The sequence below is a fragment of the Piliocolobus tephrosceles genome, chromosome 20 (assembly GCF_002776525.5).
Source record: "Piliocolobus tephrosceles isolate RC106 chromosome 20, ASM277652v3, whole genome shotgun sequence".
In the NCBI taxonomy this organism is placed as follows: Eukaryota; Metazoa; Chordata; class Mammalia; order Primates; family Cercopithecidae; genus Piliocolobus; species Piliocolobus tephrosceles.
Window position 1 is genome coordinate 24,312,789 of NC_045453.1, and position 21,828 is coordinate 24,334,616.

Below are 21,828 nucleotides of genomic sequence, written 5' to 3' on the forward strand. Positions count from 1 at the left end.
TGGGACAGGTTTCCCAGCCCCCCAATTCCAGCTGTGTGAACTGGGACTGTTTCTGAGCCTCCTTCCACTTCAATTTTCTTCTCTGCCAAACATCAGTCCTAATGGTACCTACCTCACATGGTTACGTATTAAATGAGTTACTTTATGCAAATCACTTAGAACAGCCTCTGGCACACAATAAGCCCCATTTAAATGTTACCTGGGCAGGGTAATCCCAACACTATGGGAGGCCAAGGTGGACGGATCGCTTGAGGTCAGGAGTTTCAGACAAGCCTGGCCAACATGGCAAAACCCCGTCTCTACTAATAATACAAAAAATTAGCCAGGCGTGGTGGCGTATGCCTGTATCCCAGCTACTCGGGAGGCTGAGGCTAGAGAATTGCTTGAACCTGGGAGGCGGAGGTTGCAGTGAGCTGAGATGGTACCGCTGTACTCCAGCCTGGGTGACAGAGTGAAACTGTGTCTCAAAAAATAAATAGTTACCTGTCATTCCTGTCATTCTTCTTACTACTACTGCTGCTAGTGGCTATTACCATTTCTACTACTACCCCAGAGGTGCCCATGGCACTAAAGCTACATAGTAAATGATCAAGGAGAAGAGTGGTGAAAAGCTAGGAAGGCGAGAAAAAGATTTGAGTTTTTTATTTTAAGTATCTTATTTGATAACTTCCCTAACATTAAAAAAAAAAAAAAAAAGACAACTGGCAATCACTGCTGAATCCTGCTTACTTCGGCACTGACTGTGAGTCTACCGTGTGCCAGGCAGGAAAGCTAGGCACGGGAGACATGGGAGGACCAAAAGGATTCTGGCCCCTGTTCTCACCCGCAGGGAGAAAAGACAGGTGGTGACAAGCAAATCCGCAGGAAATCAAGAATTTCAGTGTGACGAATGCTATGGAAGAAGGAGGAGATGCTGTAAGAGGTGGTCGGAAGTCAAGGAACCTGTGAGGCTGAAGGAGAAGTTGACAAGCCAAGCCTCAGTTGAAAATACTCCACCAGCAGGCAGGGGGCAGGGCCACGTGCCCAACAATCCACGTTACCAATTTCTACCTCTCCTAATGCACTCGATTTTTTTTTTATTTCCACAGGTTTCTGGGGAACACGCGGTGTTTGGTTATATAAGTTTTTAAATGGTGATATGTGAGATTTTCACGCACCCATCACCTGAGCAGTATACACTGAACCCAACTTGTAGTTTTTTATCGTTCACCCTCCTCCCACGCTTTCAGCCCCCCTGACTCCCCAAGTCCATTGTATTATTCTTATGCCTCTGCATCCTCATAACTTAGCTCCCTCTTATAAGTGAGAACATACGACATTTGGCTTTCCACTCCTGAGTTACTTCACTTAGATAATAGTCCCCCATCCCATCCAGTTTGCTGCGAATGCCACTAATGCATTCCTTTTTATGGCAGAGTAGCATTTCATCATATTCATATATATATATATATGAATATATATATTCTTTCCTCCATGAGGCATGAAACACTTAGGTAGATCAGGGTGGAGAGGATTCCCATTTGTTAAGAAAAAAAAGAAAAGAAAAAAGTCCAGAAAAGATGAAAGAGCCTTATTCCAAAGATTCTTAAGATTTGAAGCAGAGTTTTCTCCAACCAAGCTAAATAATGTGAAGAACCACCCCATTTCAAAATAGGTGTGGGATTGAACCAAGTAATTTGTATTTTTAAAGCTCCCTTGGAAAAAGCAAATGATCATGCAGGCTTCAGAACAACCAGACCAAGTGGCATACGAATACCAGATTTTCCATGCTCCCCAGGATGGAAAGTGTGGTCTCCATGGGCAAAGAGAGAAAATAGAGGGATGGGCACAGTGGCTCCCACCCGTAATTCCAGCACTTTGGGAGTCCCAGGCAGGAGAATCACTTGAGGCCAGGAGTTTGAGACCAGCCTGAGCAACACAGTGAAACCCTGTTATCTATTAAAAAATTAGTCAGCCATGGTTTTGCAAGCCTGTAGTCCTAGCTACTCGGGAGGCTAAGGTGGGAGGATTCTTATGAATAAATTCTTTTCATAAGAATTTAAAAATTAAAAAATTTTAAAAGAGCAAATAGAAAAACAACCTATCAAATCAAATCAGACTCTTCAACTGGCAAAATTTTTTAACGCGCCCAGCCACAAGGTGTTCTTTTGGAGTGATGAAAATGTTTTGAAACATGAGGGACGTGGTGGCTGAGCAACACTGTGAATGGACAAAATGCCACTGCATTTTTCACTTTAAAACGATATTATGTGAATTTCACCTCAATAAAAAAATCCGCATTTAATATTAAACAAAAGAGAATGAGAGATGTACTACCAAGAAATCCCCAGTGGATGTTCTCTTTAATTTTCACTCCAGAGCCAGGGACACCAAAAGCTGATCAGAGTTACAGGGTGTGTCCCGTCAATGAACTAATTTCCTTTCTGCTTAGGGAATGATATTCCCTGGTTAGTCTGGGTGACAGATACCACAGTAAAGAGGGTTAGAAAGAATGTCAACTCACAAGGACACAGGCAGCACACCTGGGGTTCTCAACCACTTTAAGCCATGAATAAAAATGACTCACCCGCACGATGATGCCCATACGTTTGCTTTCGTAGGTGAAAGGGAAGATCTGCAGGATGGTGAAGTTCAGGATCTGGTCGCCAGGGGTCCTCAGCTGCATGGAAGACTGGTCTCGGCCCACCAGGGTTAAGCCCACACTTTCGGTCCACTGTACCAGGGCCACCTAAACATAACACAGGGTCAAAGGTCAGATGCACAGCCGAGAATCCGGGTGCACAGGCTGTGCCGTGAACACAAAGGCGGAAGGGGGCTCAGGGACAGGCGAATCACAGTAGTCACTGCCCTTGGGGACGCCGAGTGCTAGCCCATGACAGTGTCTGTTCCTCTGGGTCTGTGAGGGCTCTCACACTGAAAGCTGCCCCTCTATAAGACACAATTCATCTTTTCTAGGTTCAAAGCAGGCTGCACACCAGAGGCATGGCAGAAAGAGACGCCACACGATTGAGAGTGATTGTGACCGGGCACAGTGGCTCAGGCCTGGAATCCCAGCACTTTGGGAGGCTGAGGCGGGTGGATCACCTGAGGTCAGGAGTTCCAGACCAGCCTGGCCAATATGGTGAAACCCTGTCTCTACTAAAAATACAAAAATTAGCCAAGCGTGGTGGCAAGTGCCTGTAATCCCAGCTACTCAGGAGGCTGAGGCAGGAGAATCGCTTGAACCCAAGAGGCAGAGATGCAGTGAGCTGAGATCACGCCATCGCACTCCAGCCTGGTTGACATAGTGAGACTCTGTCCCCGTCCATCCTGCCCCCGAAAAAAAGAGTGATTGGCCCAATTATGGATCACTCCTGGAAGACTCTGCAACAAGTTAAACAACAAAAAAGGAAGAGAATGCTGACTGACACAGCCCTTCACCTTCAGACTCTCCTTTCAGTCTCATGCACTGCACTGGGGGAGCGTCTTCAGTGGTTCTCAACTGGGCGATTCTGTCCCCCAGGGGACCTGCGGCAACATCTGGGGGAATCTGTACTTGTCACAACTGGAAGGAGGTAATGCTGGTATCCAGTGGGCAGAGGCCAGAGATGCTACAAAACATCCCGTAATGCACAGGACAGACCCCACCAGAGAATGATCTGGCCCCAAATGTCAACAGTGCTGAGGTGGAGAACACAGGTCACACAGAAGAGGAAACCGAGGCTCAGAGCAGTTAATGAAGTTGCCCCAGGTGACAGCGCTGGCATGTGGCAAAGCTAGGCCAGGCTGGCACCTAGATCCTCCTGGTACAAAGTTCCACAGCACACACTCTTCCCTGGTACAAAGTTCCACAGCACACACTCTTCCCTTCCAGGAGGCATCACGCAGGTGTTGAGTCAGAACCTTCTCACGGCCTCAGTCAGACGTGCTCAGCTTAAGGTCAAAGGCATGAGGGTTGCAAACTCCAAGACAGGGGCCAGAGTGGTGATGCAAATAGCAAAGAGGGCTGCGTGGGGGCTGTGGCAAGCAGGAGCCAGCCCCAGCCAAAGGGGCTGCTGCCACTATACACACAGGTGACGGTTACTGCCCTGCAGGGACGAGGGCCAGGGTGGATGGAGCTTCCAGTTTCTCAAGAAAAAACAGAAATCTAGACTTCTCCCTGAGACGGCCTAACTGTACGCAACTGGCCAGGTGCTGTGACTCACACTTTTAATCCCAGCACTTGGGTGGTCTGACACAGGAGGATCACTTGAGCCCAGGAGTTTGAGACAAGCCTAGGTAACACAGGCAGACCCCATGTCTAAAAAAATTTTTTTTTAAATTATAAGGGTGGTGGCTCATGCCTGTAATCCCAGAACTTTGGGAAGCTGAGGCAGGCAGATCACCTGAGGTCAGGAGTTCGAGACCAGCCTCGCCAACATGGTGAAATCTAGTCTCTACTAAAAATACAACAATTGGCCGGGGGTGATGGCATGTGCCTGTAATCCCAGCTACTCAGTCGGCTGAGGGAGGAGAATCTCTTGAACCTGGAAGGTAGACGTTGCAGTGAGTAGAGATCGCACCACCGCACTCCAGCCTGGGCAACAGAGTGAGACTGTGTCTCAAAAAAAAGTCATTACGAGGGTGCGGCAGTGCACGCCTGTCGTTCCAGTTACTCAAGAGGTTGAGGTGGGAGGGTCATGATCCTGGGAGGCGGAGGCTACAGTGAGCCATAATGGTGCAAGAGTAAGAGCCTGTCTCAAAAAAGTAATAATAAAATAAATGTAAGCAACGAATTCTCAGGTTCTAAAAGCTCATGAAGAAAGCATGTCTGCAGATGGATCTAGCCTAGGGTCTCCAGGAATTAAAATGAAATAGAGTGGGAAAGGGAAGAAAATATGGGGAAAGAGGAGAGGCAGTGAGGAGCCGGAGACCCCGCCCCTGCTTGCCCTTCACCCCTGCTGCCATGGGAGGGTGGTCCTGATGGGCGTGGGGAGGCGTGAACAGTACGAAGGGCCTGCATGTGCCTGCCGAGCTGGATGACAGGCTCATCACGCTTACTCCGGGACAGCAGAGGCCTGGTGAGCTGCTCTTGGCTGACAGCTGTGACAGGCTGGGACAGGATCTGCTCCTAGGTCTAGCTGACCTCAGTAAGAGGCGCAAGGGACAGTAGTACCATCCCAGTTCATCAGATGCCCCTTCTTGAATCACAGGGGCCTAAGTCAGGGTGCGTGTACATCAGTACGTCTTCAGTGGGGGGCCACCCCAACCCACTATCACCCATTAGAAAGCTGACAGGAGGTGTGGCAGACAGAATAATGGCTCCCAAAGAGGGCCATGTCCTAATCCCTGGAACCGGAGAATGTGACCTGACATGGCAAAAGGAACTTTGCAGATGGGATTCAGTGTAAGGACCTTAATAGGCGGAGCTTATCCCAGACCATCCAGGTAGACCCGATAAGTCACATGAGTCCTCAGAAGGGAACTGCTCCTGGTTATGACCAGAGAGAGACTCACAAACAGAAGAAGGGTCAGAGAGACATGATGATGCAGGCTTTGAGAATGAAGGAAGGGGCCATATACAAAGAATGTGGGCAGCATCAAGGGGCTAGAAAAGGCAAAGCAATAGACTCGCTCCTAGAGCCTCAGCAGCAATGCAGCAATGGTCATCAAGCGACCTTGATCCTGTCTCGGTGAGACCCTCATCCCATGTCCACCCCGATCTATAGAACTGTAAGAAAATCTATTTGTTTCATTTTAAAACAGATGCTGGCCAGTGAGGTGGTTCACGGCTATAATCACAGCACTTTGGGAGGTTAAAGCAGGTGGATCATTTGAGGTCAGGAGTTCGAGACCAATCTGGCCAGCATGGTGAAATCCCATCTCTATTAAAATTACACAAATTAGATGGATGTGGTGGCAGGGGCCTGTAATCCCAGCTACCCAGGAAGCTGACACAGGAGAATTGCTTGAACCCTGGAGGTGATGGTTGCAACGAGCCGAGATCGCACCACTGCACTCCAGCCCGGGCGACACAGTGAGACTCCATCACGAAAACAAAACAAAACAAACAAAACAAAAAACAGATGCACAATAATCTGGTACAGCAATAACAGGAAAGGAATATAGGAGGGCTTCCAATTTCAATGCCAAACAAAAGCTGTCACTTTATTCCCAGCCAAGTCCAAATGTACAGTGTCTACAAAAAACCAAGAAAGCAAAGGAAGGCCCTCCCACTTTCCTCTCATAAAGCTTAATCTTTAGAGGGAGAAGGGGAGGCAGCTTTTAGGAGGGAGTTGACAAGGGCTGCGGGTAGGTGGATAGGTGATAGGGAGGGGGTACTCGGGAGGCATCACCTCCACTGGAAGTATCTGGTTATCTTTTTTTTTTTTTTTTTTTGAGATAGAGTTTCACTCTTGTCGCCCAGGCTGGAGTGCGATGGTGCGACCTCGGCTCACTGCAACCTCTGCTTCCCGGGTTCAAGTGATTCTCCTGCCTCAGCCTCCCTAGTAGCTGGGATTACAGGCGCCTGCCACCACACCCAGCTAATTTTTTGTATTTTTTTTTAGTAGAGACAGGGTTTCACTATGTTGGCCAGGCTGGTCTCGAACTCCTGGCCTCAGGTGATTCACCCACCTCAGCCTCCCAAAAGTGCTGAGATTACAGGCGTGAGGCACCACGCCTGGCTCTATGTTTGGTTATCTTTAAGCCTAGTGGTAGGTAAGTCTAACTTTCCGTATGCCTTAAATAGTTCATGGTAATTGCTTTTTCACTGAGGATGGTGGAAGGTAAAGAGTCCATTTTCAGGGAATCCTGTAGCAGCCCAGCTGCCTCCTGTATGCCTGTTTAATCAGGATTCCTGCTGGGTGCAATTGCTCACACCTATAATCCCAGCACTTTGGCAGGCTGAGGTGGGAAGATCGTTGGAGCCCAGGAGTTCAAGACCAGCCTGGGAAGAAGACCTCGTCTCTACAAAAAATTAAAAAATTAGCCAAGCATGGTGGCACGCACCTGTAGTCCCAGCTACTGGAGAGGCTGAGATGGGAAGATTGATTGAGCCTGGGAGGCAGAGGATACAGTAAGCTGAGACCATGCCACTGCACTCTAGCCTGGGTAACAGAGTGAGACTCTGTCTCAAAAAAACAAAAAACAAAAAAACACCTGGGGCTCCTCTGGAGTTCCCGTTCCTTTTACCAAGACAGCTCTGCAGAAGCCACAAGGCAAAGGTATGCAGCTGTCCACCCCCAGTCCTTTCTTTCTCTGGAACCCCTGGATGTCATCTTGGCTGACCTGAAGAAGAGATCAAGCTGGAGCTCCAAACTGGGGTTCCAGTCCCTGCTCTGCCCCCAGCCCCCACAGGCCTCTGCAAAATAAAAATCTTGAAGTAGATGACGATTTCTCATTTCTGCTCCAGCTCTGAAAATGTATCTTTATGCATCCTTAGTCTACTATGCTCAGATACCGAATTCAGTTTCTGTTGCTTCTATTAACTAAATTTACATTAGCAAGAAATTATTTTTTAAGATTCTACCTTATTTAAATTCAAGCCTAATGAGTCAGCCAGCACTAACTAGCTTTGAGCTTTGACCAATGGAAGAAACTGTCATACTCACCACTAACTGTCAAAGAAAGGACCAATCAAGTAGCGGGGTTTTCTGTTTTTGTGTGTGTGTGTGTTTTTAGTTTTAGTTTTTGGCTACTGGTCTGCCTAAGTCTTTGAAAACTCATTCACTTAGTTATTTGTTTAATTTAATGGCTGTGCTATAGACAATGTTTATGTCCCGTAAAATTCATATGTTGAAACCTAATCCCCAATGTGCTAGCAGTTGGAGATGGGGCCTTTGGGAGGTGGTTAAGTCATGGGGGTGGGGTTCCTCATGAGTGGATGAGTACCTTTATAAAAGAAACCCCAGAGAGCTCCCTCGCTCCTTCTGCCATGAGAGACGGAGCGAAAAGAGGGCCTTTTATCAGCCAGGAAACAGGCCCTCACTAGACACCAAATCTGCCAGTATGCTGACACAGGACTTCCCAGCCTCCAGGACTAGGAGAAATAACTTCTGTTGTTTACAAGATACCCAGTTGATGGCATTTTGTTGTAGCAGGCCAAACAGACTAAGATGCTCTAACTTTCAATACAGCCCTGTTTTGTCGGCTAACAATTGTCTTCCAAAGTTTAAAATTAACAAATCAGTAATGATTCGCATATATAAAATCATACCAGCCAGGCGCAGTAGCTCATGTCTGTAATCCCAGCACTTTAGGAGGCCGAGGCAGGAGGATCACCTGAGGTCAGGAGTTCAAGACCAGTCTGGTCAACATCGTGAAACCCTATCTCTATAAAAATACAAAAATTAGCCAGGCATGATGGCGGGTGCTTGTAATCCCAGCTACTCAGGAGGCTGAGGCAGGAGAATCGCTTGAACCCGGGAGGCGGAGGTTGCAGAGAGCAGAGATTGCACCACTGCATTCCATCCTGGGCGACAGAGAAAGACTCTGTCTCAAAAACAAAACAAAACAAGAACGTTCTCAGTCTCTTTGGGAGCTGATTCCAACAGGATCTGAGCCCTGCAGGGAGTCTTCCCTTCTCCCCTTCCACTCTCCTCTACTTTAGCTTAAGTCAGTGTTAATTTAAAGCTACTTGCTAACAGGACACATAACATCCCCCAGAGTCCTACTCAGGGAAGACCAGTTTAGAAGTGGGGTACTCACCAACACCTCTCAATTGTGGGCCAAACATCTGCCGAGTGAGCTGAGCTAACTGCATTCCCTCCCAAAATAAAGTGATATACAACAAGGTTACTTAACATTCTGACAGTTCCGGGCTTCTGTTCAAAGAAATCACCCCTTATCACACAAGATAGAGGATTTCAGGGGCGTGGGTCTCACTGCTGTTAAGAGCCTGAGTTAGGGTCTCAATAACTGCAGGTCAGGCCAGCAGAAGAAAACGCAACCTCGTTAAGGTGGATGAATGAACAGATAAATTAGACGCGAACTGGATACAATGCTGGAAAGGTAGAAAGGGCGGGGAGGGGATATTATCTCAGGAGTCTGTTGTGTTTTCTGCTTTGGGTGAAAAGAAACCAAAGGGGCAGAGCCCACACCTTTCCCTTCCTCAAATGCCCATCTGAGGAACTCATGCCAGAAACCATCCGTGAAAGGGCTTTTTCATCAATTCTTGGTCAGCAATAAACCACCTGTGACAAGTTTTTAAAGTTTTCTCTTTGTACCTGGGATGCTGTGCTTGGGAAATAAGCCAGATCACGCTCAGTAGCCTTGAATTCTTGTCAAAAGCAGGATACACATCAATCATCAGAGCACGTATAATACGAGGCGGGAATGCGACATCTGATAAAAGGGGTTATTTGGTGGCATTCAATAAGATAAATACTCAAGCTCACAAAGAGTCACCGGTCAGCCCTAATCCAGCCTTTCAAAATTATAAATCTATCCAAAGACACACGGTTTTCTTCACTCAATAAGGAAACACATTCAAATGCACCAGACAGTGGTTACAGATTCAAATGACGACAGGGGTTGGGAGAGGAGCAGACAGGAGTAGGGCAGAGCCATGTGGGGGTCAGAAGAAAACTGAGATAGCAGCTGCCCAGCCTGGCCAACCATTGCCAGGTAGAAGTTGGGCCCACTATTTCCAGACCTGATCTTTCTTGAGAAAAGCTAATTTTTATATAAAATCAAGTGATTTTTAAATACTGCTTCAATTTTTTTTTAACACAGCATGAAACAAACAAAAGACAGCCCGCTAGGAATCCGCGGAAGAGACAGTTGCATAAAAGGTCACTTCTTGCTGGACACAGTGGCTCACACCTGGAATCCCAACACCTTGGGAGGCTGAGGTGGGCGGATCACCTGAGGTCTAGAGTTCAAGACGAGCCTGGCCAACATAGTGAAAATCCATCGCTACTAAAAAGAGTACAAAACATTAGCTGGGCGTGGTGGTGGGCGCCTGGAATCCCAGCTACTCAGGAGGCTGAGGCAGTGGAATTGCCTGAACCAGGGAGGCGGAGGTTGCAGTGAGCTGAGATCATACTACTGCACTGCAGCCTGGGCAACAGAGCAAGACTCTGTCTCAAATAAATAAATAAATAGTCACTTCTTGATCCAAATGTCTTATACTTGAAATTGAACTTCCTATCACTTGACTCTGATAAAAATAAATACTTAAGAAGAAAGAATAGCATCATCTTTCTAAAATGTGATTATTAAGAAATGACTATTTATGGGCCGGGCACAGTGGCTCACGCCTGTAATCCCAGCACTTTGTGGGGCCAAGAAAGGTGGATCACTTGAGGTCAGGAGTTCAAGACCAGCCTGTCCAACATGGTGAAACCCCGTCTCTACTAAAAATACAGTAGCCGGGCATGGTGGCACACGCCTGTAATCCCAGCTACTCGGGAGGCTGAGACAGGAGAATCACTTAAACCCGGGAGGCGGAGGTTGCAGTGAGCTGAGATTGTGGCACTGCACTCCAGCCTGGGCAACAGAGTGAGACTTCACCTCAAAATAAACAAATAAACAAACTAAAAATACAAAATTATCCGGGCATGGTGGCGTGTGCCTGTAATCCCAGCTACCCTGGAGGCTGAGGCAGGAGAATCGCTAGAACCCAGGAGGCAGAGGTTGCAGTGAGCCAAGATTGCGCCACTGCACTCCAGCCTGGGTGACAGAGCGAGACTCTGCCTCAAAAAAGAAAAAAGAAAAAACAAAAAAAGTAATGACTATTTATTAACTCCATTCTGAGCCAACACTAACACCACACAGTACAGAGCTTTTGCCTCGATGGCCCACGGATAAGCTAACACCAAGGGAGGTACATCTGACAGTTTCCTACAGTGTCTATAAAACACTGTCCAGCCCTGCTCAAACAGCCCCCACTGTCTTCCTCTGAACAACCACAATCCTTCGGTGGTTAATCAATAACACGGATGGAGGAGGTCCCCTACAGTTCCTGACCTCTGTCCTTTGACCTTACCCCTTGGGTCCAAGGTCATGGCAACGTGGTGGTAAAACTCCAGCACCCTCCTAAATCTTTCTGCTTCACACTCCGAGCTCATTCAGGTACACATCTGAATGCTGTCATTGTCTGGACCTGAGGCTAAGGCTCAGACTATGCCCAGGCATTGAGGGGAACTGCATACATCTTATGGTTCACCAAGAATGTGTTCATAAAAAAACAAACTAACCTCGTAGCTGCAGAAGGACCGCGAGATTGCCTGCCCTCTCCGGCGCCACGTACTTGAGCTCCCTGGCAGATTTTATACTCACATTCACCAACAAGGTTAAGACGACGCACAAGGAGACAACTAGGACCTTTTACACACATGGTTACAGATGTGCAGAGAGAACATGGAAGGCAACACATCGTGGCATGATTTACGATAGCCAAAAGTGGGAAACCTCCTAAATGGTAAGCTTGGGAGACAGAACAAACAATCTGTGGTGTACGTAGGTGGAAGAATATTGTATAACCATTAAAAATCCTCTTATTGGCCCAGTGCAGTGCTTATGCCTGTAATCCCAGCACTCTGGGAGGCTGAGGCAGGACAATTGCTTGAGTTCTGGAGTTTGAGATTGGCCTGGGCAACATAGCAAGACCCCCATTGCTAGAATAAAATAAAAAAATTATCCAGGTCTGGTGGCGTGCGCCTCTCATCCCAGCTACTTGGGAGGCTGAGGTGGAAGGACTGCTTGAGGCCAGGAGGTCAAGGCTTCAGTGAGCCAAGATTGCACCACTATATTCCAGCCTGGGCAATACAGCAAGGTCCTATCTCAGAAAAATAAGTAAAACACTAAAAAAGAAACAAACAAACTCTGTCACTTGCAGCAACATGGATGGAACTGGAAGTTGTTAAGTGAAACATGCTCATTTTAATTTTCCTTTCTAAGGGATGAATCCTAATGAGGTGGGCGGTAAAGGCAAGATACTCAGAAGGTAGGCTGTTAGGGTCTGGTAGAAAAAGGCTTATTTTCACCAAACTCGGAAGCTTCCCCAGATGAGAAATGAGGGAAGGGACCAAAAAAAACAAACAAAAAAATTCCACCGCACTTGGGAGATGCACAGTGTCTCAATATTACCTCCAAACAGGGTGCCCAAGGGGACTAGAGTGGTTAAAAATAGCCAGAGACTCTGGAACTTCATCCAGCATCAGCCCTGAGTCTCCCAAACACAGCCATCTTCACTCTCTGCAGCACTTCAGGAGCTTACAAAGACTTTCAAGCCATCATCCCCCGGGGAGGAAAGTGGTATTGAGGGCTGCAAGTCCAGACTCTAGGCGTGGGCTGTCTGGTTTTAATCTTACCAGCTATGTGACCATGGGAACTTTCCTTAGCCAACTTACACTTCATCTGCAAAATGGGCACAATCGTTGTGAGTCTATCATAAGAGGGGCTCATAGCCCAGGGCCTGGCACAGAGCAGGTACTCAATAGGTGGTCATTTCTCACTGCTGCCAGTACCACTGTTATCACCGTTACTACCTCATCTTTAGCAAGGACCTGTGAGGTCAGTGGCCCTCGCCTCTCTTTACCTTTGAGGAGGCAGAGGTGCAGCAATGATTTGCTTAAAATCGCACAGCTAGGCTGGATGCGGTAGCTCATGCCTGGAATCCCAGCACTATAGGAGGCCAAGGCAGGCAGATCACTTGAGATCAGGAGTTCGAGACCAGCCTGGCCAACATGGTGAAACCCCGTCTCTACTAAAAATACAAAATTAGCTGGGCGTGGTGGCGGGCACCTGTAGTCCCAGCTACTTGGGAGGTGAGGCAGGAGAATCGCTTGAACCTAGGAGGCAGAGGTTGAAGTGAGCCAAAATCGCACCACTGCACTCCAACCTGGGCAGCAGAGCGAGAATCTGTCTTGAAAAAAAAAAAAAAAAAAATCACACAGCTGATTGAATTGAAAGTTACAAGTTAAACATGGCCAGCAATTGCACTGCAGAAGCAGGGAAGGACAATGTGATGCCCTCACCTTTCTTGAAAGTGAGTGGACAGGGTTTTGAAATACAGACATGCATTTATGCCATTGGGAGGCTACAGGAACCCACAGCAGATGTTTCAGTAAAACTCAGCCTCTGCTGGGGTCACAGTGCAATGATATTCCACATCCTGACGCACTTGTATAAACTGAGCTACTAAAAGCAAGGTGCAAAGCTGCATCTATAATTTACAGTTGTGCTTTTAAATTTAAAAAAATATTTTAATAGGCTGGGCGTGGTGGCTCATGCCTGTACTCCCAGCACTTTGGGAAATGGGCATCTTTTCCCATAAGAGGGGCTATGAGCCCCTCTTATGATACAGTCACAACAATTGTACCCATTTTGCAGATGTAGATGGAGGCCGAGGTGGGTGGGTCACAAGGTCAGGAGTTTGAGACCAGCCTGGCCAATATGATGAAACCCCATCTCTACTAAAAATACAAAAATTAGCTGGGTGTGGTGGCAGGCACCTGTAGTCCCAGCTGCTCAGGAGCCGAGGCAGGAGAATCACCTGAACCCAGGAGGCGGAGGTTGCAGTGAGCTGAGATTGCGCCACTGCATTCCAGCCTGGGTGACACAGCGAGAATCCGTCTCAAAAAAAAAAATATATATATATATATATTTTTTTTTTAATGAAGGGTGTGGGTCATTCTAATACATGCAAATAATTATCTCTGCAAGGATACTCAGATATTTAATTAATAACAGTGGGTGCCTCAGAGGAAGGAGCCCGGGAGAATGGAAGTCAGGGAAGGAGAGAGACGGGCTTCTCACTGTGCCACGAGCATGTGCTAGCCACGCAGACACTCTCCATGTTACCTCGAACTGCTGATGCATTGCTCTGGAATTATTCAGCTATTCAAGGCAAGGTGAAATACGGCAAGCAGCTTTCATTCATACACACACATGTGCATCCACGTGCACACACATACACGGTACATGGGCAAATACATCACACATACACACACACACACATATACCTGCACACAAGAATAAGTCCTACAGAAATGTGAAAGTCATATGACTTTCTTTTAATTAATTTTTTTGAGACAGTCTCGCTCTGTTGCCCAGGCTCAAGTGCAGTGGTGCAATCTCAGAAAGCCATGTGACTTTCTAAAGGAAGTTATTTAATTCACCCTCCTTCCTGTTCAATTATATGTACTACAGCATGATTCTGTACTGGTCCTCTCTCTCTCTCTCTCTCTCTCTCTATATAGACACACACACACACACACACAAAGTAAATATTATTTTATATATTATGTCAATATTTATTTAAATTATATTTGTTTACATAATACATATTTATATAATATATAGTTTACATAATATATATTTGTTTACATAACATATTTATATAATATGTAAATATTTACATATTATATAAATATAAATGTGCATGTCTTATATATTATATAAATACACATAAAATAAAAGAAAAAATATATATATATTTAAATATGCATATATTTAGAAGGAGTCTGAGAAAATCTATACCAGAACATAAACAGTAGTAGTTAAAGCCAGGTGGTAAAAATCACAAGTTATTTTTTATCTTCTTTTTGATTCTATAATTCCTCCCTTTTCTGTAGTGAGGACATTAGTACTTGTGCTTTTGAAAGCTTTTTTGGCCAGGTGTGGTGGCTGACACTTATAATCCTAGCACTTTGGGAGGCCGAGGTGGGTGGATCATTTGAGGTTAGGAGTTCGAGACCAGCCTGGCCAACATGGTTTAACCCTGTCTCTACTAAAAATACAAAAATTAGTCAGGCATGGTGGCGGGCGCCTGTAGTCCCAGCTACTCAGGAGGCTGAGGCAGGAGAATGGTTTGAACCCGGGAGGTGGAGACTGTAGTGAACCAAGATCACACCACCGCACTCCAGCCTGGATGACAGAGTGAGACTCTGTCTCCAAATCACCTGGCCAAAAAAAAATTTTTTTAATATGAAAGAATTCTTGGAAAAGACAAGTGAATGAGCCATGGACAGAGCTGATCCTAGCTGCTTGCAGGACAGCACCTCCTGGCTCACACCCAGAAACAAACGCTTGGAAAGTTGCATTATCACCACAGCCCCCACTCCTACTCTCCACCCTCCCCCCCCCCCACCCCCCACTCTCAACGCTGTGGAACATCCTGGAAATGGTGGGATGTTGTCAGGGCCGAGGCCTGCTGGCTCCAGCGTCTGAGCAGCGCTCCTCCGGGTCCGACTGTATCTATTTCATTTCCCCGGTGAGTTACTGTACGGTGGCAGGCAGGGCCCAGCGCCCCCAGGCTGTAATCAATAGCTGAAGAAAGACACTTCAAGGTTCCCAAACTGCAATGTACACCGGAAACCAATTTAGGAAATCCTGCTTTCTGTTACAGGAAATGAATCCTACGCCAACTGGTAGAAATTACTCCAGCAGCTCCCAAGTAAAATGCATACTGGTTTCTATACGTCTTCCATAAACTGACCTTGCCTAGACTAGCAATGTTTTATTGATATTGAATTTCAAAGGCACGATTCTAGAGCCAGTCAAGTCTATGTGGAATCCTACAAGGACTTGGAAACAGTACGACTTTCTGAAAGATTTCACTTGAACTAGATTTAGCCTCCTTTGAGCCTCATGAGGCATTTAGATAAACCTATTTGTATTTGGCAGTAGGCAGCCTCTGAAGTAGTTTAGAAGGCTGATCAGGAAGACATTAACAATGACTACCTTTAGTAAGATTATGGGTTACTTTTTACTTTTCTGATAATGCATTCAAGTGTTCTACTATAGATATAAAATAACTATGGAATACAAAATAATAAAAGTTGTTTAAAAAAAAAAAAACAAAAAAACACACACACAGCAAGGCCGGGTGCAAAGGCTCACACCTGTAATCCCAGCACTTTGGGAGGCCAACGCGGGCAGATCACGAGGTCAGGAGATTGAGACCATCCTGGCTAAAACAGTGAAACCCCGTCTCTACTAAAAATACAAAAAAATTAGCCAGGTGTGGTGGCTGGTGCCTGTAGTCCCAGCTACTGGGGAGGCTGAGGCAGGAGAATGGCGTGAACCCGGGAGGCAGAGCTTGCCGAGATCGCACCACTGCAGTCCAGACTTGGCGACAGAGCAAGTCTCTGTATCAAAAAAATAAATAAATAAATAAAACACACACACACACACACACACACACACACACACACACACACAGAGCAAAAAGGTAACACTGGCCTCTGAAGATACCAAAGACCAAAGGAAAAGCAGTTCTTTTTTTAATCTCAATCATGATTCAGAATCTTAGAAAAACAAGACAAATCTGAATTCAAGTGCAATTCATCCACAGAAGAGATAAAGTACCATGAGAAAAAGGGGCCGAGAAGCACAAAGCATTCCATGACAGATTTACCCTCACGGAAAAAGCTTTGCACAGCCCTAAAACAAATACATCCAAGTCCAGTGGGAGCAGAGGAGCGGGCGACAGGCATTAAAGCCTCCAGAGATGCCGACATGAGCATCAGGGGCCTCAGGCAGGACTTGCTTCTCAGATCGTCAGCATCTGGAGCTTGCTCAAATTTGAATTCCGCCGGGCACGGTGGTTACGCCTGTAATCCCGGTACTTTAGGAGGCCAAGGCAGGCAGATCGCTTAAGGTCAGGAGTTTGAGACCAGCCTGGTCAACATGGTGAAAACCCTGTCTCTATTAAAAATACAAAAATTAGCCAGGAATGGTGGCGCACATCTGTAATCCCAGCTACTTGGGAAGCTGAGGTACGAGAATCGTTTGAACCCAGAAGGTGGAGGCTGCAGTGAGCCGAGATCACACCACTGCACTCCAGCCTGGGCGACAGAGCAAGAAAAACAAAAAAGGCTTGGCATGGTGGCTCATGCCTGTATTCCTAGCACTTTGGGAGGCCAAAGGATCACTTGAGGTCAGGAGCTCAAATAAAATAAAATAAAATTGAATTCCATCAAATACCCACAGGTTACTGGTTCCCAGTCCATAGCTACCAAAAATATGGCCCTCTCTGACATCGCTATCCCACAGTATCATTCCCAAAGGGAAAAACAGACTAAATCTGCCAAGCCACAGAAAGAAATGATGACAAACCTGGTCACTTACTATGGAACATGTCCAAGTAGATCAGGACGATCACCCAAACCGACCCTCCCTCCCCCTCCGTCTTTCTGCACACAATTCCCATCTCAGAAGCTGGCCAGGAGGTGCAACATTTTTCACTCCTAAAAAGCCTGGTTCAAATGTCAATGGTCACAGATGAACTGGGTTTTATAGCTTGAGCTGTTCCACAAACACCCTGCAGACTGGAAGGAAGAGCCTCCCAGGTGACAAATCCCACCGCCTAAGAAAGGGAGAAAGCAGCACCAGGACAGGGAAGGTGACACTCTAGCGTTCTTTCATTTGTGAACTTTGGAAAAGATTTTCATTGTGCCATCCCCCACCTGTCGGGAACTGCAGGCTCACCGATACTTGCAAATTAGTCCAGAACTTTAGGAGCTCCATTCTTCCTAAAATGAATTTAAAAACTAATGGGGATTCCTCTCGATGTTGGTAGAAGAGTTAAATGGTTAAAAAAAAAAAAATTCTGGGAAGTACTCTGGCCATAGTTGCCATGAGCCTTACACTCATTTAAAGCTGGGCATGGTGGCACATGCCTGTAGTCCTGACTACTCAGGAGGCTGAGGTGGGAGGATGGCTCGTACCCAGGAGTTCAAGGCTGCAGTGAGCCATGATTGCACCTGTCAAGAGCCGCTGCACTACTCCAACCTGGGCAACATAGTGAGACCCCATCTCTAAAAAAAAAATACTCAGCCGGGCGCAGTGGCTCAAGCCTGTAATCCCAGCACTTTGGGAGGCCAAGGTGGGTGGATCAACTGAGGTTAGGAGTTCGAGACCAGCCTGGCCGACATGATGAAACCCCACCTCTATTAAAAATACAAAAAATTAGCCGGGTAAGGTGGTGTGGGTGCCTGTAATCCCAGCTACTCAGGAGGCTGAGACAGGAGAATCGCTCGAACCCCAGAGGTGGAGGTTGCAGTGGGCTGAGATCATGCCACTGCACTCCAGTCTGGGCAAGAGAGTGAAACTGTATCTCGGGGAAGAAAAAATAAAATTAAAAAGTCATACTTTAAATGGGTAGATTGTAAGAAATGTGTTTATCTAAATTAAGATCTTAATTATTTACATCTTTTTTAAAGAATGTGGTTTAAATGGGACCTTGTGCCCCCGTTATGCTGGCCTTTTGAGTTACAAAACAAAATCTCTAACTTTCCTAATTCAGGCTATACCTCAAGTCCAAGGCTATTCTTTTTAGAGGAAGAGCAGTTCTTTCTTGTATTTGAAAATGTGTCTCCCAGCAGCCCTGCACCATCCTGGCTCCTACCTGCCCTGACACATGGCTTCCTCAGAAAACGCCTAATTCCAGCACAGAGAAAACAAGCAGGGCCTCCCCAGGCCTTGCCGCACCTGCCCAGGTTTACCTCATCGGGGCTGGATGCCTGGTACACGCGGCAGGAGTCTTCGTACTGCTTCTCAGCCTCAGCCTGGTCGGTCACACCATTGGACTCGTACACAGGAGTCACGTTGTGGCAGAGCGCGATGGCCTTCACGGCTTCGTGCACGCGGCTACTCATGGTCCGCCGGACCTTGGTGGTGAGCGTCGGGCCCTTCTGAGCGGGTGGGTCCTGGGATTGCTACAGGAAGGAGAAATGAATAAAGAAGATGACCAGAGGCAGGAATGATTTGGAGAGTGTGGAAGAACAGCCGTGCAGCTATTGCTTTTCTTCTACCGTTACAACACACAGATCTCTTAGGTATATCTACGATGATACTGCAAATAAATGACATGCAATTTTCAGGGTTTGTCATTTACGCTTGGCCAAAAAAAAAAAAAATTAAAAATAAACAGAGGGAAAAATTACAATTTAATGAACGAAAATGATTCTACCTGCAGACTGAGTGAATCTATCTTCCCTGGGGTGGTGTCAGGGGCTTTTTATTTATTTTTATTTTTTTTTTTTGAGACGGAGTCTCGCTCTGTCACCCAGGCTGGAGTGCAGTGGCTGGATCTCAGCTCACTGCAAGCTCCACATCCCGGGTTCACGCCATTCTACTGCCTCAGCCTCCCGAGTAGCTGGGAATACAGGCACCTGCCACCACGCCTGGCTAATTTTTTGTATTTTTAGTAGAGACGGGGTTTCACTGTGTTAGCCAGGATGGTCTCAATCTCTGGTGTCAGGGGCTTTTGACAGAATGAGGACCCCACTGTACTGAAAGGGATCCCGGTAGTTCAGAGCAGGCTTCCCCACTTGGGTACCCCTATGTTGGGGGACATTATAGGGTGTTCAGCAGCATCCCTGTCTTCCAGCCACCAGATGCGCCGGATGCCAGCAGCACTCCCCTAGTTGTGACAAGAGATGTCACCAAATGTCCACTGGAGGCCAAAATCATCCTCGGCTTAGAACCACTGTTTAAGCTCACAATCTTCTTGGTTTACAATAGAAGGCAACAACCTCATCGGGTACCCTGTGCAAGTAACAACCATCAACAACAAGCAACCCAGGGCAGTCCAGCGAGGCGTCAGGAACAGCCGGAGGAAACCTTGGCTGGATGGGACTCACTGCAAAATGGCACCTGGTCCTCCACTGAAGCTAGACTTTCAGGAGTAATGGTAACTGTGCTCAAGTTTTGCCTTGCAGGCTGACTTTAGACCCTGGCTCTTGCCTGAGAGGCAGCTCCATGGCACACACTGGCCTTCTCCATCCCTTCCTTTACAACTGGCAACACAGCTCAGCCTCTGAAGGGCCAGGAATGGGTTAAGTCCTGGAAAAATGGTTTAGAGCAACATGGTAAAAAGAGCACTGAAGGGAAACCAAAGCTGAGCCTTATTCTTGGATGGGTGGTTAAGCAGCTAGGAGACCTGCAGCAAGCGACGCCTGTTCTCTGAGCCTGTTTCCTGTCAATGAGAGGAGTGAACTAGAGGTGGTTTTCAATCCATGCTCCACACTGAGCCCCAGGAATCCTGAGAAACCCACTCAGCACCACCAAGTGCAGCAGGATGGGAGACGCCACCTGCAGCTCCGTTCCGGTGCCACACATCAGGTGCCACCTATGCTTCCTTTTTTTTTTTTTTGAGACATGAGTCTCACTCTGTCACCCAGGCTGGAGTACAGTGGCATGACCTCAGCTCACTGCAATCTCCCCTTCCTGGGTTCAAGTGATTCTCCTGCCTCAGCCTCCCAAGTAGCTGACATTACAGGCGCCCGCCACCAAGCCCTGCTAACTCTTGTATTTTCAGTAGAGATGGGGTTTCACCATGTTGGCCAGGCTGGTCTCAAACTCCTGACCTCAAGTGATCCGCCCACCTCAGCCTCCCAAAGTGCCTGGATTACAGGTGTGAGCTACTGTGCCTGGCCCCTACCTAGGCAAGGGTTCTACTGCTTTAGAGTATAATGAAAATTAAGACCACTGCGGGAGAGGGGCAGGAAAGGCACGTAACAATCTACGGCTCATTGTTCAACACAAGTCAAATGCCCTCGCATCTGATCAGCACCTGCCTGCGTCTCCAGCTGTCCCTCATGCCATCTTCCTCCTGTTCCCTCCACTCCAGCCATGCTGGCCTTTCTGTTCTTTGGGCACCGCCAAGCTTCTTCCTGCCTGAAGGCCTCTGCACTGGCCGTGCCCTCTGCCCGGAACCCCATTCCCCAGCTCACCGCAGGGCTGGATTGCTCAGTCTCATCAGTCAGGCCTCAATTCAACTTTACCTCCTCAAAGAGGCTCTCCCTGGGCCCCCCAGTTCATGGCACTCTGCTTGCCTTCCCACTGCAAGTCACGTTTCAGCAACACCGTGTGTTACTCTCTTCATTGTCCGAATTGGCCTATTTACCTGATGGTTCCCTCTCACTAGACCACAGAAACAGAAGGCTCACCTGAGTGAGTTACTCATCACCGTAGTCTAGTACCCAGGGCAGTGTCTGGTATGCAACAGATATTTGCTGAACAATTAAACAAATTAATAACTTAATATCCCCAAGGTGGTGGTGGGGAGTCCTTAATTGACATGAATTTTTTTTTCATTTTCAAGAAGAAACAACTATGAAATCAACATCAGTTTCAGATTTTAAATCACAGATTTAGACAAAGGGTCACCTACAACAGTCTTATTGAATCCACAGCTAACTGAATCATGGAGGCTAGAAATGTGTATGGAGTTACCAGAGTCTACATTCTATTAAAAACATATTCATCCAACGGGAGAGAAGTGATCTGATCCTTTAAAATGAGTTGCACTTTACACCCATGACACCCGATTGCCCAAAATAGAGAACAGATGGGTTACAAGAAACAAGAAAACGACTTTCATTTAATTTTTTAATACTATTTTTAGTAGTAGCATTAGACTCCACAGGTAATTAGACAATTACTAAATTATTCTGGTCACTGCGGGGACACAGTGCTCTGGCTTCCTGCTCTGTTAACCTCTGGTGTCAGGAGCACACGAGTTTCACTTCCAGGCCAAAGGGCACTGCATGGTAACAATAATTAGAGTAATGAATCAGAACTCCGGTTTAAATGAATCATTATTTGCCGAGTGCTTTTAATTATAAAGAATTTAACTCTAAAATTATAAAGAAAAGATTTACAGAAAGGTTCTCTATTGGAGAGACTAAATCGAGAACTTTTTTTTTTTTTCAATTCTGTAATTTACGTTCTAGCCACGAACATGTGTCTTCATTTCTGTCCGCATTCCTCAGCACCTGGACCAAATCGTTATTTAACATTAGGTGCAATAACAAGACCTTTGACAAAGTAATTACGGTGGTTGGCAAGTTTCAGTAACCACGGGTTTAAATGAAAAGCTGTACCGAGGGCATCCTTCATGAACTTCTGGATTTT

The 21,828-nt window shown here is 46.7% G+C and overlaps 1 protein-coding gene across 3 annotated transcripts in view; it reads right to left on the reverse strand.

Annotated features, from left to right (window-relative positions):
• Positions 1-21,828, reverse strand: part of ATP9A (ATPase phospholipid transporting 9A (putative)) — a 144,225-nt gene that overhangs the window by 40,453 nt on the left and 81,944 nt on the right. For all 3 annotated transcript variants that reach the window (XM_026455147.1, XM_023184145.3, XM_023184147.3), the window contains 2 exons: positions 18,414-18,626; positions 2,567-2,728 (listed from right to left, as the gene is read on the reverse strand). In XM_026455147.1, the coding sequence (XP_026310932.1) occupies positions 2,567-2,728; positions 18,414-18,626 (375 nt within the window). The remainder of the gene's footprint in view (positions 1-2,566; positions 2,729-18,413; positions 18,627-21,828) is intronic.